Source organism: Desarmillaria tabescens (genome assembly GCF_030435595.1).
Source record: "Desarmillaria tabescens strain CCBAS 213 chromosome Unknown EV420scaffold_15, whole genome shotgun sequence".
Taxonomy (NCBI): Eukaryota; Fungi; Basidiomycota; class Agaricomycetes; order Agaricales; family Physalacriaceae; genus Desarmillaria; species Desarmillaria tabescens.
The window spans coordinates 624199-642190 of NW_026848314.1; the positions used below are offsets into that span (position 1 = coordinate 624199).

The 17992-nt window shown below is 47.7% G+C and overlaps 6 protein-coding genes and 1 non-coding gene across 7 annotated transcripts; 1 reads left to right on the forward strand and 6 right to left on the reverse strand.

Annotated features, from left to right (window-relative positions):
• The first annotated feature begins 95 nt into the window (after nt 1-95).
• Nucleotides 96-1208, forward strand: EV420DRAFT_1539444 (uncharacterized protein). The gene is made up of 6 exons (XM_060473051.1): nt 96-271; nt 327-367; nt 415-506; nt 555-629; nt 682-987; nt 1020-1208. The coding sequence occupies exons 1-6, from the start codon at nt 125-127 to the stop codon at nt 1178-1180; spliced, it is 822 nt and encodes a 273-aa protein (XP_060331530.1). The 5' UTR covers nt 96-124; the 3' UTR covers nt 1181-1208.
• On the reverse strand, nt 1175-2644 carry EV420DRAFT_1308073 (uncharacterized protein; the record flags this gene model as incomplete). The annotated part of the gene is made up of 4 exons (XM_060468517.1): nt 1175-1671; nt 1727-2300; nt 2359-2422; nt 2474-2644. The coding sequence occupies 4 exons, from the start codon at nt 2642-2644 to the stop codon at nt 1203-1205; spliced, it is 1278 nt and encodes a 425-aa protein (XP_060331531.1). The 3' UTR covers nt 1175-1202.
• A 1107-nt stretch (nt 2645-3751) lies between these two features.
• On the reverse strand, nt 3752-5630 carry EV420DRAFT_1269430 (uncharacterized protein; the record flags this gene model as incomplete). The annotated part of the gene is made up of 6 exons (XM_060467505.1): nt 3752-4590; nt 4642-4757; nt 4811-4899; nt 4952-5125; nt 5277-5381; nt 5436-5630. Coding segments are annotated over 6 exons (1518 nt in total), but the record flags the coding sequence as incomplete, so codon positions are not given.
• A 564-nt stretch (nt 5631-6194) lies between these two features.
• Nucleotides 6195-8904, reverse strand: EV420DRAFT_1269631 (OPT oligopeptide transporter protein-domain-containing protein; the record flags this gene model as incomplete). The annotated part of the gene is made up of 8 exons (XM_060467514.1): nt 6195-6259; nt 6313-6367; nt 6423-6922; nt 6970-7144; nt 7193-7666; nt 7726-7808; nt 7864-8022; nt 8076-8904. 8 exons carry the CDS (start codon nt 8902-8904, stop codon nt 6195-6197), a joined length of 2340 nt encoding a protein of 779 aa, XP_060331533.1.
• Nucleotides 8905-15024: 6120 nt separating this feature from the next.
• EV420DRAFT_t141 lies at nt 15025-15106 on the reverse strand. The gene has a single exon. It is a non-coding gene; the product is annotated as a tRNA-Trp (tRNA).
• A 151-nt stretch (nt 15107-15257) lies between these two features.
• Nucleotides 15258-16188, reverse strand: EV420DRAFT_314550 (uncharacterized protein). Its single transcript, XM_060481674.1, has 3 exons — nt 16041-16188; nt 15791-15984; nt 15258-15737 (listed from the first exon to the last, which is right to left on the reverse strand). The coding sequence occupies exons 1-3, from the start codon at nt 16071-16073 to the stop codon at nt 15410-15412; spliced, it is 555 nt and encodes a 184-aa protein (XP_060331534.1). The 5' UTR covers nt 16074-16188; the 3' UTR covers nt 15258-15409.
• A 667-nt stretch (nt 16189-16855) lies between these two features.
• Nucleotides 16856-17745, reverse strand: EV420DRAFT_1642281 (uncharacterized protein; the record flags this gene model as incomplete). Its single annotated transcript, XM_060477334.1, has 5 exons — nt 16856-16928; nt 16984-17380; nt 17430-17456; nt 17511-17593; nt 17645-17745. 5 exons carry the CDS (start codon nt 17743-17745, stop codon nt 16856-16858), a joined length of 681 nt encoding a protein of 226 aa, XP_060331535.1.
• Between the last annotated feature and the right edge of the window lie 247 nt (nt 17746-17992).

Below are 17992 nucleotides of genomic sequence, written 5' to 3' on the forward strand. Positions count from 1 at the left end.
ACCAGGCCTTAAAAAAATATCGAGTGGATGTAATTATTTGACATCCTCGTAACCCCTTGGGTTGACGTCAACTTTTTTACTATAATACAAGTAAGCACGAAACTTGCTTTTCACCATCCCAATCATGTCTGAAATAGTTTTTCCTCCCTTAGATCCCTCTCTTTACGCTTTGACCGAAGGCGAAGCTGCGTTCTTCGAGGCAGAAACAGGAATACAAGATGATGTTGAGTTGAAGAACCACATCTTAGCTACCCAAGAGGCAGCATACAAGGTGCGTGGCGATGTGTACATGGACTTTTCTGTGTTATAGCCCTTCACTTCCGTAGATTTTCCCTTATCCTTGTATTCGCAATTTTAGTTTTCTGGGGTGCGCTGTTCATATCTGGGCTCCCCTCAGTCGTTGACCGCACATAGGCTGAAGATCTCAAGGCACCCGTCTTACCAACAGCTCTTGAAGATTGGAAAGGAACGCCAGGGGGCTATTTATGCCGAAATCGGATGCTGCTGTCAGTCGTTTGCTTTTCTTCTGTGTTCGATGTCTGAGCTAGCTACAGTTGGAAATGACGTCCGAAAGGCGGTCGTCGATGGTTATCCTGTCCAACAAGCCATAGCCACAGATCTGTACCCAGGTGCGACTCTTTAATCATAACGTGGTTCTCATCTCATCTTGACGCGTACCAGAATTCTGGGATCTTGGACACAAGCTCTTCAAGAGCACCTCAGAAAGCTTTCCGGCACGATTCATACCTGCGGACATATTCGAGCTGAAGGGTTTGATAAAACAGCCTTTGGCGTCTGCTCCCGAGCTCTCCAAAGTCCAATCCTTCGCAGAACTTTCTGGAAATGTCTCTGCCATTCATGCTGCATCTTTCTTCCACCTCTTTGATGAGGAGAAGCAGTTCGAGCTCGCGAAGATCATGGCGGCTCTGCTGTCCTCTACTCCTGGGTCGATGATTTTCGGTTCTCATGGGGCCAATCCCATTAAGGGTGTTATACCAAGACCTTCAGCGCTTGTACAGTGCCAATGTTCTGTCATTCTCCCGAGAGTTGGAAGGCACTCTGGGATGGAGGTGTTTTTCCCGAAGGTACTGTCAAGGTTGACGCCTTTTTGAAGGAAATTGTAGCGAATGATTCCAGTCCGAATCTCTATTTGCTCGTTTGGAGTGTTACGGTCTTGTAAATGAATAGGCTGTCATGAAAGACTATGTGTTAATATCCTCGACGTAAATACATCGTGAGCTGGGTGTCATATATGGGAGACGGCCGGTTACAGGTCTACCTTGTAAACGTATCTGATGGGCAGTCCTAATCTTCATTCCCAAATCATCTGCGAAAGCCCATACGAATCCTGGATTCTTCAAGAACTGCCGGCCAACTAGTACGGCATCTGCTTGACCTTTGTCCAGGACCTCTTGCGCTAGCAGCCCGTCGTTGATGCGACCCACCGTACCGACTAACAATCCTGGATTACTCTTCTTCACGGCGTGCGAGAAGTGTGCTTGGTATGCAGGACCTGTGGCAATCTTCTGCTGTGCGTGGTTGCCTCCTGAAGAGACATCCAGGAAGTCGACGCCATGTTGAGCCAAAATGGCGGCGTAGCGAACGGTGTTTTCGGACCTCCAAGACGGAATATCAGGGAAGATATTTTCCAAGTTCTCGCTACCAGAAATTCTGCAAGGATCGGGTTAGCCTCGCAAAAGACTAGTAGATACGACCAAGGACTTACCTGTAGAAAAGCCGCATCGAATCTGGAATTACACTTCTCACCGCGTCAACGATCTCCGACAGGAACCGAATCCTATTTTCAAAGCTGCCACTATACTCGTCCGTACGATGGTTACTCATTGGGCTTATAAACTCGGTCAAAAGATATCCGTGAGCACCGTGGATCTCAATCACGTCGAAGCCCGCCTTTACAGCCCTCACTGCTGCATCTTTGAATGATTGCACGAGTCCCTTGACCTCTGCGTTAGTCAGTTCCCTGGGCTTCGGGTAGTCGTCTGCCCACTGGATGGCTGATGGTGCGACAACATTATTCGGCCATCCACCTATGTCTTCGCCGGCAACATAGTCTCCTGTGATAATCCACGGCGCGACTGTCGAAGCTTTCCTTCCGCCATGAGCGAGCTGTATGGCGATCTTCTGGTTCTGAGAGTGCGCCAACTCGACAATGGAGGCGAGTGGGGTGATGTAGTCATCAGACCAGATACCCACGTCGTCTGGTGTAATCCGACCTTCAGGAACGACAGCGGTTGCTTCCATGATGGTGAGACCTGGTCCGCGCGTGAGGATGCCTCCAACTGATCAGGAAGTAACAAAATTAGCTCAACGGTGTAAAAGCCAAAGGCCTCTGCACACGATGAACTGTATGCCACGGAGTCACAAAGCCCTCTTTGGCAGAATATTTGCACATCGGAGAGACCTGAGGAGACGTTGTCAGGAAAACCAAAGATACAAAAGCGTTAAAACTCACGAAAATTCTGTTTGGAAATGTCACTCCGCGAATAGTCATGGGTTGGAAGAGAGTCGGGATAGGCTTGCCATCTGGCTGAGGACGAATAGCTGTTCCTGCAGGTGGGTTCTGCTCTGGCGTGAAGAAGGAAACGCCAGGCGCAGGAATGTTTGCATTGGCAGGGAAAGCCATAGACCGTTAACTGAAGATAGAACTCGGTCCTTTTAACGCCTATAATGACGATGTATTGGGCTAGAACGTATCCACATTCCGAGTCGAGGATGAGTAATGCGTTGCTGAGTGAGCCTCTGCTGAGTGATCTGATGAAATCGAGGCGAGTCTGTTCTGCAGTTCATTCTGCTAAGGAGAAGATTAGCCTTTTCGGAACAGAATTTAGCCAAACAGTGCAGACGCCGCTAAATTGACATTACCCAACCCATCAGTCTCTTGCTTGTTGCTGGGTAGTGGAAAGCTTGAGGAGAGGACCGTTTTTCTACTTGAGTTCGGGTATGTGGGTTCTTGGCAAATGTGTTTTGGCACCTGTAATTGTCGGGGTTCATAGAGATACATATGGCGACTACTGCGAATGATATCTCGACCGGGTAAATGGCAAACGGTAACCTATAACTAATTTAATGCGAATACAATAAGGATTAAAGTCAAGAGAAAGGCATCAATCGTTTACTTATCAGATTTATCGGTTTGAATAAGTGTTATTGTGTTTATCTTGCTCCTTTCTCCCTTTCAGCGTTCTCCTCGGAATCGAGACTCTCATGTCAGCCGCCAGAATCGGTGTCGACTTCCGAGTCAGATTCCGTGTCCGAGCTGGAATTCCAGTCTCCCCAGATGCCTCGATACGCGTCAAGTATATTACATAGGGAGTCATGGGTGATCAAATCACCAAGTGCAATATGCATAAATTCCATCCGTCCTTCCCGTGTAAAAGCTGGAGTTCCGTAGGCCACATAGTAATCCTGGTTCAGTTTCGGCTCATTTATGTCATGCCTTTATGTACGTGAGCAACAGGTGCAAGGTAGATCGTTTAAATGGGACACATACACTATCCTGATATGATCCTCCACTTTCCATGAATTCATGCATTTGTAACCACCAAGACGCTCAGTAGGAAGGTCATGACAACGGACACACTTCCAAACAGTTTTTCCCACTGGTCGAATCTCATGATAGGTACGCGGAATGGTGTCACCTGAGAGGAAAATCTCAACATGTTGTGAGAATCTGCCGCGGTCCTAGAAATGGTGTTCGAATATATGTCGAGCCTGAAGGAAAGCGAGTAAGCTACTTGCTCCAGAAAATATACAAGACACTCACATATTCTCGCCAGTTGTACAATATGACCATCTCCGAATGTCTTGTAATCCGGTTGTGTTCACAGAGCAGACATTCAAATTGGGCGTCTGCGTCATCCATGTGCTGGACACTTGCAGTACTCGGTTCGAGTTCGACCAGTCGGATTATAGTCTCAACTATCATCTTGAACTGCTCATTTTGTGCAAGCGAGGTCGTATGCCAGGGAGCACGGGAGCGGTAGTGTTCATGGACAAGGCGGGAAGATTCGTCTGGAGCCGGGCAACGCTGTTTGTAGCCAAGCGATGTGCAAGCGTGAGTCAACATTTGAGGATAAAAGAGAGGCTCAAGCTTGTATCTGTCATCCTCATCCTCATGGCCTCGATGCAGCTGGGATGAAAGTGGGAAGGTACTGCAAGACTGACAAATCAGTACACTGCGTGCCAATTTTAAGTGTGTAAGGTGTTCTTCAGGGGGAATCTGCGAGTCGGGTCCAAGAATCAACTGGGACAACAAGCCGCGGACATATCCCCGCCACCGTCGGCAAAGATAGGGTATTTGAGGAACCACTGCAGAGAAGCTCTGTGTGTTTACTACCACTTCCGAAGGGAGCTCCAAAACCTCGCGCACGGGAGGGAAGTCACAGAAGTCGGCGATGGTGGGGAAGAAGCGCTTCAGAGGATAATTTGTGGACTCGTTCTTGTACTGACGGAGAACGACGACAGCGATCGATTTGCGACTGTTGATCAAAGCCTCACGCTCTCTGGCCAGGCGTCTAGTTCTCATTGACTTTGCCCAGCGAACCATCTCGCCCTTGATATTGGCCCAGGCTGCAGATTTTCGTTAATGAAGACTTCGTAGTTATACAACAAACAGCATACCGCGATCAGTCCAAGGACTATTCTTCTTCACAAGACGATGCTCCGCAAAGCAATCCGGAAACCTGACGCTTTCGAGATCTTTCTCATATCCAAGCTCTATGAGTTTATCACGGATGCTATACATTCCCATCAGAGACAGATGCTTGAAGTACAGTGGATGGGCACTGACGCTGCCTTCCTGCTCTTTTTCAATTCATCAATCTCGTCTTGTCGATCACGCACACGTTGATCGTGCCATTGTGTGCAGAGAATTGCATGCTAACTAAAGGTCAAATCATATTTGAAGGTAAGTGGAACGGATGGAGTTTACGTTCCGATGCTCGAGCAGAAATGCACACTGTTCTACTATTTCTAATTGACAAAGTTCATCATCTGAAGTCATAGTTGAGATCTTGGCCCGCATTGCGTCATATTCACTTTGCAAAGCGAAACAATCCAAATTTTTGCGACGCTGGCGTTGATACGCTGAACAATATATTAGCCACTGGCCACAAGGAAAAGATGATCGCGTACCGGTAAAATGGGTAGGGATAAGCCTGAAGATATTCTGAATCTTCAGTGCTTCTTCAGAATCCGGAGCATTATTAATAAGCTCATTTCGTCCGACCAGCCTACAAATCCAAGCGTATGAGAACCCCAAGCGCAGATGAATATGACGTGACATACCGCGTTTTAGCACAGCCAGGACATAGACGAGCCTTCAGATACATATCAGGACACCGAACGATCTTGGTGCAGTACTACAATTTAAAAAACGAATTAGACACAACACGAGGCCCGTACTACGCACGTACATGACATTCTGCCATGAAGGCAAGATTAACCCACGCAGGCTCCGACATACCAGGAAAAGGCCCTGGGAATCCTTCAAGGTTCGAGTGCGCCGATTTCCATGCGCATATAGTCGACCTGCTCATAAGCACCTTTCGAAAATCCTTGCTGAGACGCGCCAGATGTAAGAGATCCAATGGATTGAGCAAACCGAAAATCTATATACGCTCATTCTTTGTTTCATGGCGCGTGAAAGACCAGGAAACGAGACTCGCCTCAAGAAGGATATCTAAGGGTAGCTCTACGAACGCGGAAAGCTTTCCTACAGATCGCCGACCGCCTTTGACGGCCCTGCGGCGCTTGCGCGGTGGCGGCATGCACGCTGTGATGAATGATGAATGATGGAGGTAAGGAGGCAAGGAAGCGTGGGAAGCGGCAGCCTCGGCAGTGCAAAGGGTAAACGCGTGACCGTATTGACCGAACAAGCCGACGCGAAGCAGAAATTTAAAATCACTCAATCAAGGATTCAAATTGACATTTCTTCTTTCATTCACTCACTACAAGCTATTTAGTATAAGACAGAATCGAATAGTTATATACCCATCTTTAGATTCTTTTAGGCGTACGAGAGATGGCTAGGAGGAATAGGTGGGAGGGTAGCGAAAGTAGATCGATCTAAACACACAGAGGTACACACACTATTTCCAAATAAAAGATGAGGAGATATAAAAATGAAGGATAGGACGAATATCAAACTCGGCGGGGACTGCCCACCGCCTATACTATGATGGCCAGGGTATACCACCTTCAGGTATAGTTCTTAGTGGAGTTTGATTGTAATCAGCCGCTGTAGAGACCTCGTCAGATTCCTCTTCAAGAGAAGGAATGGCGCACACTTACTATTCACGTATACATTGTTTCCCCACCAATTCAGCGTCACACCTCCATTTGGAAACTAAAAAAACAGACCATCAGAACATGAAGCTCGGTCGTCAGCAGCGTGTACCCACCTGCAGAGTGAAGAAAATAAATATCAGCCCCAACACTGTTCCACAGTCCAAGGCTGCACTCGTAACGTAGTTGAACTTGCTCCACCACGCAAAGTTCCTCTTTCTGATCATATACTGGAACACGACACCAACGACGAACCAGCTCGAATAGTTTATACCAGTTGCAGGGGGGATTCCAGAGACACCGTTTAATACGATCGGCGTAGATACGTACTTTGCCCACGAATTCGGATGTCGCCGTTGCCATAACCAAAACGGCAGAGGCAGGAAAGCGCCGACGATGATCGCATATAGATGAGGATGATAGATCGAGCCAGTACCAAATTGTCGTGTAGGGCCAATAAGACCCCACACGGCTGAGGCCGTATAGAAGACCTGGTTATGCGGACAGGTAAGGTTACTCTTTTGGTGATCCGAACAAATGTCGGGGACATTGGAGAATATCCAGGTCTTTACGCCGACTTGCACGAATGCGGCCAATATTGTGCCCACCAATTGAACTGCACTTGAATGAGGATTGATTGATGACGAAGAGAAGGTGGCATACCAACAAATGTCGCTCTTGGCGGTACTTTGACATAGTGCCCCAACTTCAAGTCCTGAACAAACGATGTAGCCTCCGTTAAGGTCTGGACGGAATACGATTTGAACACCATGTTTGCGAGCGGGTTCCCTGGCACAAGTGTTCCAGGGATGATTTGAGCCAAGATATTCAGGGTGATCTATGCGTGGTCAGGAATCGATATCGATCAGATAAATGTAGGGCTTACTCCTTGACCGGTCATAGCGTAAATGAAGCCACTCGGTAGAATGTAGATAACCGGCAAAAGCAATGCCAGGAGTAACGCATAGACTGGTACGCCAGTTTTCCATACTTCGACAGCAACAATCGCGAGGCAGAAGAAAGTGACGAAAGAGATGATATACCACCAGTCTGGGACCTCGGGGTAGTTTCTCATTAATTTGGCGTGAATATCGTCCTTCTCGATCCTCATCTTTTTGATGCCGTTCAAGAGTGACTTGCCATGGTACAGGATGGTGTGTGTGATAACACATGTGGACAGCGCAAACGCGATCAGATAGCACATGGCATACGTTGCCGGAAGATAGAGAGGCGAATAGTTATAGTAGGCTTCGCTGTCGAAAGTATCGTCCTTCCGAAGGACAAGAGAGACGTTGTAGATATTTCCGAACCGGTCGTAAGGTTCGTTTGCTGAAATGGGGAAGTAGGAAAGATCCCACGACTACAGGATCATTCCGGATGTCAGGCTAAGTAAGGTTACAAAACACAAACACGACTTACGTTGGTGTAATATAGGATGGGCGTCAGAATCCAGTAAAAGACAACAAACCCAACTGCTACGTGCACTTGCGCCCACCATGGAACTATGTAGAACAGTCATCAGAATCGGTACGGGGCTGATTGAAGGAAGGGGCTTACCCATCAGCGGGCTGCCAATCCAGCTGATCTGAGTCCAATCAAATGTCAAGACACTCATGCCTAAACCACTGTACACCCCGAATAACTGGTTGACGGGAACATTGTTCGGCCAAACCCAACATAAGAAGGAGAAGATTGATACGGCAGAGAATAGAAATCCTGTGAAGGACGGGTAAGCACGACAGCCATGGGAAAAGTGAAACCGCACAGACCGGGCACGAAAGACCAGAAGAAGATACCAATCATAACCCACATGAAAAACCTGAATCGCGTCATTCCCATCGTCCTTTCAGTGATACTCGGTATAACTTCATCAGAGTCTTCTTCAGCGTGCAGCGTGTTGAGCAAAGTGCATGCTACAAGATTCTGAGGCCAGACCATAGAAGCAGGCCACACCAAAAACCGTCGACAGACGCCGGCCAAACCGAAACCAGTGAGTTGGGTGGCCAAAACGAGAACCAAACTGAACCAGTAGCCCAACGCCAAATCGTAGTATACTTCGGCAACCACGATCGCGTAAAGAGCATATGGGTTACTGACGGCGACGTTAGCCATGATAAACACGAGTACATGCTCTTTGATGTTCCATGGACCAGGATTAAGAGAGAATTCAAATGAAGGTGTAGTTGAAGAAGAGAAGGGAGCAAAGAGCGTGTGCACTATTCTCCTGGGTGATAGGATGAATGCGAGACGACTGAAGAAGGAAGCCGGATATTGAGGTGGTATAGGTGGTGCGGGTATGAGAAAAGAGGGGATATAAGGGAGCGGTATGCGGTAGACAGTAATAGGGAGTGTGAAAGCAAGGAACTTGCCAAGGGGATAGGAGAGGAGTAGAAGGGCCAGAGGAACGACAGAAGGCGCAGGAGAGCGGAAGTTGAAGAACACGTTAAGGGCGCCACTGATTAGACATAGGAAGAGCCCAACAAACCACATACGAAATGTTAGGGCGGGCATGTCCGGGTCGTCGATATTCGATACCGATGCCCGGACCTCAGGGTACGGCGAGTCCTCCTCTTCGATAGCATCGAAGTCAAAGTCCATTCTGTGTCAATGGTGAGCGCCCGCACGTCGGGAATGTAGAGAAGGAATACATACTTGATACTCGCTTCCCGGCCCCCGTCGTGATCAATATCGTCAAAATCGTCGTCAACGTAGCTCTCCCCGATACTGGGGCTCCCCCTACTCGACTTGGTATGAAGCCGCATCTCCGCCTCCGCCTCAATGTCCTTCTCGCTTCCAGCGCTTGGCAACGACACATGTACCTCCACGGACGACTGGGGCGTCTGTCGCTGGATCCTTGTCATTCGGTAGGGATCGTCATTGGATTGCGAGTCAGTTGAGGGTGGTGTCAGTGGTTGCGATAAGGGCTGATGAACGACGCGACCCGCCTGGGTCGAATCAGCTGGGAAACGGGCATATGGATCGAATATTGGCGAGGGGTATGTTGGCGCAGAGCCTGTGCGTGGAGGCTCGTCTGGATAGCCATAGGCATGTTGAGACTGCTGCTGCTGCTCTGCTGTGCTCGGGGGCAGAAATGCAAAAACATCTCCGTCGTCGCTGTCTTCGTCGTCGTCGACATCGTCGTAGTAATCGTTGTATAGCTGGGGACCGGGGCCAACACTGGTCACTGGCCTTGACGTCGTCGGGCGCGGCTGGCTGGAGGACGTGGGCAGTCTGTGCATGGCTAGGGAATAGGAAGGGCGAGCAGCTTGGGCAGCACAGAACAGCAGAGATTGATTCAATGAGCAACGCTCGCATCCAGGCACATTTACCTCTGTTTGTGCCTGTCACGTCGTCACGCCACAGGAACATTCATCCTTTTATGGTGAATTTTCTCTCGCCACATCCTTCTCGCGTTGTCACAGCCGCTCTGTAGCCTCACAAGGCCTCATTAAAGTCCTCTCGGGAAAAAAGGCGTACTTTACCCTGGCTGTCCTACCTCCATAGTGTTCCCAGGCAACACCAGCCGTGGCAGCCTTCCCGATCCTTTGACACAGGAAATGCCTCCTGAGCATCGGAATGTAGAATGTTGTAATGGCAAGATAACACGCTCTGTCGGCAGTATTATTCTTCAGTCAGACTCACACGTAACATCGGAGCTATTGTGAATACTTTTTCTCAGTAGCGGTCCCTCGGGAACGCAGCGCCTTGTCGATCTATTAAATGACTTCATTACCTATTATCTAGATAAAAGATGATATTATTGACATGGGGTTCTGCGGGATTTCCCCAACCATTCTCCATGTTTTGGGTATCCATCATCGGTGTCAAGTCGTGATCTGCGCGCTTAGAAACGTCGTGTCTAACCCGGGCTCAACGGGGAGGTGATCCCAGCTTCTACGGATCTTTTCGTCAGGGCATAGCTGTGCAGGGAATATCTACGCCACGTTTCTTTCGCCAAGTTCAGAATGAGTGCTGATCCGTCAAGTAGGCCTCCGTGAGTGGTACGATAAGACGAGGGGCTCAGTACGGGCAGTTTTGCCCTATAGTCGGCACCAATCAGATGTGTGAAGCGCTGATGAGAATAAAGGTCTTCATTAATATCGGAGAGCCATTGAGAGATTCCGGTACTTACGACTGTGCATAATGATTACCAGAGCACCTTTGCCATGGTAGGTAGATGCCACACCGAGAAGGGTATGTCATAATTGAACGAGCAGTGAGTTACCTGATTAAGGGTTTGGGGTTGATCTTGTTCTAATGAAAGGCGATCCCCATGAGGGTTTTGGGCATAGCCAGACGGTTCCAATTGTTTCAACACATAGTGTACTCAGGAAGCTGTGCGTGCAAACCTCATATGGTTCACAGAATCAAAATGAAGTTCGAAACCAAACCTCTGGAACCCTTGTGGAAACGGAGGAAAGTCGAGGGGTGTAGGCCGGAGGAGAGAAGCATAAGCGGCGAGTAGAGAAAGAGGAGAGCCGTAAGACAGAAAAACCAGCATCACACAAGCAAGAGTAAACGGGCAAATAATACCCCTGCCCGAGAACAGCGAATCATATCAACCATAGCCCAAGTAGATGGCAGAGGAACAAGGCACCGTATCTTGGGAGAGGCAGCGACGTGTGTTTAACGTTCAGCTTGGTGCGTAATTGTCTGCATAACACTTGTAAATGACTGTCAGTACGCATCACTGACTAACACAAAAAGTACGCACTCGCCAATTCTGTGGCCATCTCTACAACAATTTTCCAAGACCACAACGGGATGTCCTTGACGCCGGCCCTGCGTCGGTGAGGATGGTCGGATGACTTACATACTCGACGGAGAGAAAAATTGTCCCATGCAGGGTCAGCAAGCGGAGTTGGTCAACAACTTTGGTGACCCTTGCAGACATATCCCTTGAAATTGATTGATAGCTACTTGCCGCCGAGGAGAGGACATTTTTGTTGACGCAGTTCCTGTACCTGGCGCCTCCTCTCTGTGCTGTCGGCTGCGCACGAAAACACCGACGAAAGTCCTCACAGCCTGAAGACATATTCGCCTGAACCTATCTGATTGGCGTGACTAGACGAGTCGTATGCCGTATGTTCATGGGCCCCGCCTAGACCTTCCAGGGCAGATCCTTCGACCGAACGCTTGGAGCACTGAACAAATATCACAATCAGCCAATACTCGACCAAAGTATCAATGACCTACCTTCTGATGCTCTGATGCGCAGCAGAAATGCTGAGTAGTTGAGCTTACTAGATATCAGCTTCTATCAGCCGCACGACTCCGAAGATAGTTTTCTGTCCTCTTCTTTACAATCATAAGATGTACCTGTTGCCATGAGAACCAGAGTATAAGCCCTTCAGCAATTCTCAAAGCGTAGATGCGGACTTACGCCGACGAAAAGTAACATTGATCGGTGGGTAGTACGAACAGGCTCACCTTAACACCACCCGTTCCGTCCTACGAGCAGCGATCGATCGCAGTAGAGTTCCATGAAAGTAAAGTAACATAAGAAGAAAAGCTCTCGGCTAGAGCAGAAAATAAAGAAGGACTCGTCAATCAGTGACTATTTAGAAGTTGTGGCAATTCGAGAGCTTCTCACCAATACCGTGTCAAGCAGTGCTTGCCCATCCAAGGTGGAGAGGCAAGCAATACTATAAGAGAACTGATTTTAGGATACAGTAGTGGTAAGTCGAACACTAGAAACCAAGAATCAGACAGATGCATGCATTCTCACGTGATCACGTCGCGTCGCGCACCCCGCGAACGGCATAGAGCTATTATAAGCGACTAGAGCCGTGTCTGAAGAAACTCTTATGGAAAACGGCTGAAACGTTTGATGTCTCCGTATCCATAGATACTCTGTATGTAAGAATGGCTGCGCTATGTTTAGATGGAGCTACATAGACGATACCAATAACATACGTACTTGGGAAAATCCGGGATTTACAGGCGAGAGATCAAAAGTGCCAAATCAAGCATAGAAAGAGTCTGTGAAGTGGCCTCTAAAGGCGCTCTACTCCAAATTAGTAACGGAGTACTTGGCTGCAAGATCCGGAGAACAGATCAACTTGTACGAAAAACTTGCTTCCTCTCGGAGTTGGAGCTATATCATACTGGGGCATAACGAACTCGAAGATATGGATCCATATCATCGCCTTCCCTGCAGCTGGAAGGTCACTAATAGTACTGGGTGTCTGGCTGGATAGAGATGAATATATGATGTTGTGAAATGGTATGACAGACCTATGGTTTTGGATAAATTCCAAGACTACTGTGAAGCATCGAAGCAGAAAAACGAACGCAGACAGTCATCAATGCACCGCTTGAAGCGTTATCTGGCAGTGTTCCTCCTTGCTTAGTCAGCCATGGGAAGCTCGGACCGGACACTGAAACTCCCGCGATCTTTGTTTTTCTTCCCTCTCGACCGCAACATGCACATAGTCTCTGCCAAAACATGGCGGCGGGACTGGTGCTCAGGCCCCCTTCTTCCTGTTGTACTCAGTCCCTCCATTTTAACATCTGGTTTCTTCGGGTTCGTGGATTGTAGCCTTACTCCGACGATCGTGTCTTCAAAGCGTCTTCAGCTTGAGCTCCGTTATGGTCTCGTAAGGCGAACACGACATATTGGCGTAACACTCTTGTTCTGACTCCTGTATCGCAAAATCATCGGAAATTCACGGACTCGTTCGAAAACCTTCCTGACGACGCCCAGTACCAAACCTGTATTAAAGCTGTTTGCTGTTAAATCCTTATATTCTTTCTTGCGGCCGCCTTTTATACTTGGAAAAAAGTCTTCACTTCGTGGCGGTGGCGGTCTTGTACCACGAACTCACTTCGAACATTCGGGGCAGACGACGGGTATATTCATTCGTGTTTCATCCGTCTTTTACGTCTTCAGGCATGGGGTATGAATGAGTAGATTCCAGAACCTAAAGCGATGAGGGACAACCCTCGATTATTCGTGGCTCCTCCGCTTGTTTTCCCGGCGGCGACAACCACAAGACAATTGGAGTTGTTGGGTATCAGATGCGGTGACCGCCCATTCCGTCGTGGCATAAGCTCATCTGGTACACCGTTCAAGTTAGCTTATCTTTCCGTCTGGTCTCGCAATTTCGATTGGCTACTATGGTATACCGGATTTCTGCTGGCCTAGCCACTTAGTCACAGTCATATCCTCGTATGTACGATCGCTTTCCTGAATTTATCACCCACTATCGGCGGATCCCCAACGAGTCACTGTATCAGCTAATGCGTTTATTTATGATTATAATGGACAGAGGCGGTCAGTGTTTTATTGAGTCCTACAGAGGTGGCCTCAACCTGAGACGGTGACCTCGCCAGTACTCTGCCGTGAGTCGGAGTTGTCAGGCTTCCTAATGTTGCTACAGCATTTCTCCCCTTCTGTAAGCGAATTTGTGTCCATGACTCGAGCTTGTTATGGTGATCACACTTCTTTGCTTATCTTCACAATCGAGCTCTAGAGCGAAGCCTGTAATCACCAAGTACTATCTATAAACACATTCCACGAGTCCTCAGCGGGTGGCATCGAAGGAACAGCTATTCTGGGTGTGGCCGTCACCTGCTTTCTGCCGTTCGTGATATCGAAGGTAAGTATAAGCTCTTCTCTTGTTTCCCGCCACTGACGGATCACGCAGGCTTCATTCGCAGTGGCTTAGATGACTCTTTGGGCGTATCGTACTATGATGCCGCTCCGTCTATCGTCATTGGTATTCATGGAGAAACCAGCTACAGCAATTAGAACTGCGGACCAGGACAGCTCTAGTCGCAAACGGGTGCCGCAGTGCGGTACGAACGTGGCCTACACACCGTGAAATTCTTTCCCTTACTCCCCTTTTTCTTGCTCCACCTATTCCTGTGGCGAAGTAGCATTGTATGCCGACGGCGCCAAAGCTTTGTGGAGACACCCTCAAATAGGGTGATGGCATACCAAGCTCGCGCCACCTTCTTGTTTGTGTTCCCTTCCATCTTCTGCTGTAATCGGGAAGAGTGTGTGATTTTGTGTGTGCACTCATCTTTGTAGTAACCGGTACTCAGTGCTCACTATATACAAATATATCAAAAATAACCTCCACTACACTGGGATTCAGTATGAAGCGTGTCAAATACAAGTTTTTTGTTTTCCCGGACGTGCTGTCTGGATATGGGAGATGCTTATTGAAATGACTGTATTGGGATGTGGCTCCTTAGAAATGGGCCGGAAAAACTCCCTTTGACTGAGGGATAAGTTGGAGCTTTCACAGCACCCAGTAGGTTTGATGATGCAAAATAAGGCTTCGTACTGCGAAGAACCTGGTAATTTACCACATCCTGTTGGATGGCGGTCACAGTGGATCACCAAGATGACAGTATCTGCGGCGGAACTGTATATGACCAGCAAGTCTATTAGTAAATGGTTGAAATAAAATCATCATGGCTACGTATAATGTTGAACAAAACCTTGAAGGTCTTCGGAGCACCAAAACGCGCGACAATTTGGCGAAATGGAAATCTTCTTCAAGGAGTCGCGTCGGTCATGTGAGTAGCACGTGATCGATATTTCAGCTTCTTATTTAATATTTTATTTGTAACAAGTACCAAAGTACCGTAAAATACTGACTACGCTGCCTAGCGAGGGAATAAAAACGATTTTGTAACAACTTCCGGGCTTCCCCAGTCTCCTTGAGTTCCTTATAAGGCAAGGGGGCAAAAGATTACACAATCGCGTGACCCCTAAGCGAGTTGAACGCTTGGCCTTGTGGACACCTGAAAACTGGAATCACACGCTCTACCACTGAGCTAAGGGGTCATCTGAAATGATGACTATTTAGTCATTCTTCTACTGTTTGGGACTTTTATGGGTATGTACTATTTCAATTAATTCCAGCGCAATCCAATCCAAGAAATCGGAATAATTGAGAAAATTTTTTTTTCCATTCTCATATTCTTTGTCGTGATGTGTGACATTCGAGTTGATGATGGAATACACATGTGAATAACAACGATAATGAGCTGGTTCATGCCTTATACAGCTTCCTAGATAACATGAGAATGCTTGTATTAAGTACTCTTCCCCCTCATGAACGCTCCCAGTGGACACTCAATGATCATGTCAGAACCTTGCAACTTGAGACTCTAGGTGCACCTGCTGTACTACATTTGGGGCCATTATTCTTGTCGAAAGCATGTCCCAACTGGGGCTACCTTCCGCCCATGTTGTTTGCGATGCACCACACTGCGTACGATCCTTGCCTTTTAAGTTTGGAATCAGCAGAGCTTCATAACATTTTAAACCAGGAGCTAACACTTGAGTAGCCATGAGACTCGAAAGGATCAACACCACCACCACGTTCAGTGCAATATCAATGGGATGGTGAAACTTGGCGAGTTTGACAGCCCACCACACCAGCAGATAAATAGCGAATCCAAATTTGAAAATGCTTCAAGGGCACCGAGTCAGACACCACCAAGAATGAGATATAAAGAAACGTACAAAGATTGTATAGCAGCAAATCTCAACACAGATTGAACAGTTTCCTTTGCGTACCGTAGACGGTACAGTACGAGTCCGATAAAAATTGACTGTTCCGTTGTTGCCTGAAACAACCAAATTAGCCCCGCTGATGCAATTGCTGGATCAAGGGCCATCTGAAGAGCGATCTGAATGAAGATGATGGCGAAAAGAGTCTAAAAGCCTTGAGGTTACAATTTCGTAGTTCGAAAGCAGCTATCTAAAGACTTACACAAAGGTGGTGAACAAGCAATGTCCACCGCATGTTCGATCGATACACCAGTTCGTAAAGATCTTATTTCATACCTCAGCATACGGAGTTCTATGAAACCATAGACTCTCACACAGGCCGGAGACAATAAGCCCTGCAACACGCATTTCACCAAAGTGGTTCCACGTATAGAGGCCGCCCAAGCTTGGGGATGCAACAAGCTGCAAGATGAGCGCAGCCATAGTTCAGATAGTGCTGAGAATGTCTGAAGGCCCCATCAAGACATCGGCTAGATATAACAGTAGGAACACGCACAAGCCACAACATTACGCTTATGTGCAAACGAGAGTTCTCGATATTCCATGGAAAACCGAGCAAGAAGAAATTCGACGCCCTTGCCGTTCATGTAGAGAAGGAGGATGTAGAGGAAAGTCGGGATAGAATACTATTACACGCAAAGCATAAGAACACAATAGGAGATGAGAATACACGCACGAATGCAACAGTATATTAGCTGCATGTTGAATTTCATAAGTTCGGTCAGCGTATTGTCTGAAAGTCCCGCCGTCCGACCTCCTGACGTAAGATTGGCTGCAATAAGGCTCGCTGAAAACGGATAGCTGATGGCCGTCTCAATATAGTCTCTATTGACTTCATTCAATGGCAGCATCATCAGCATAAAAATGAGGATAAAAACCACGCACATACCACAATTCTCACCTCCAGTAATGCCAAGACTGGAGCAATGAGCATCGGGTCGAATTTGGGCCATATCCTTGAAGATGTATCTTAAACTAGTGTGACGATAGTAGCGATACATCGGAGATCAAGATAGATCACCGGCAAACAGATTGGTCGAGATTGTCTATTGTTACATTCTTCCCGAGGGATTCGAAGCATGAATTATACCTGCAATAAAGAGATCATTGTAAGCCTTGAATAGGAGTTTGCGAAGCATACTTACGAGTCGTACTGTTGATTAGCACCCGTACAGTACTCCGTGACTGCGGTGCACACATCTACCGCCATTTTCGCGCTCACCGCGTCAGTTGAATTCCCTACGATTATTTCAGTGCTGATCTGTTCAGACAGCACAGAAGATAGGAACGAAAAAGCCTTTCCAAGGTTCCGAACTGCCAAGTCGTACTCGGAAATCTTCAAGTCATCGTCAAAGTAGATCCAAAAATCAACTTGTAGCGGTGTCGTGGGTGACGAAGTCCCGTGATTCATCCGAAATACGGTGCTGGCAGACACGACGGATTTCTGTATTGATAGAGACTCAACGATGATGTTTGTTGGGTAGCCAACGATTTGTGTGGTATTCACCTGAGCCACTTTGCTTGACACCCCATACAAGAACTCTGGAGTTCATAGTTAACACTTTAAGGAGCGGATCTCATGAGTACATACCGATATTGTTCTCAATGCCGCGCAGCGCTTTAAACCAAGACTAAGTGAGAGCTACTGATAGATAAGACGGGGTCCTCTTACTCATGAAACTAGTACGCCCAACGCAGTCTGTTGCCAGAGCTGAACTACTACCCGAGGCCATCACTGACGATGGTTGAAGTAGTCTATGAAAGGCCTCAGTCAAGGATCACCTTTGCTGCCCAGGAACGACGTACCCCCCAATAAATTCTTCAAATGCATCAAAGAGTTCAGCAGATTGATGCGCGTGAGTACAAACCAATAGAGCGGTGAAGAGCAAAATATTCAGGATGGACATTATGAGAGACGGGTTGGAAATACGGAGTGCAGATTAGAGGGAAAGGGCACAGAGAAGATACTGAAAACCTACATTGCGCGCATCGATATTTGTAGGAGAGCCTGGCGTCGTAGCCTCAGTGGATAAATCACCTGCAACGTGAAACGGATAGCTGCATTACATTCCGCCTGTTCGGTGGATTATGTGTCTGCGTGGATGGAGATAATAACGTCAGTATGAGGGGAGCATCGTAGGCGAAGTCTGCACT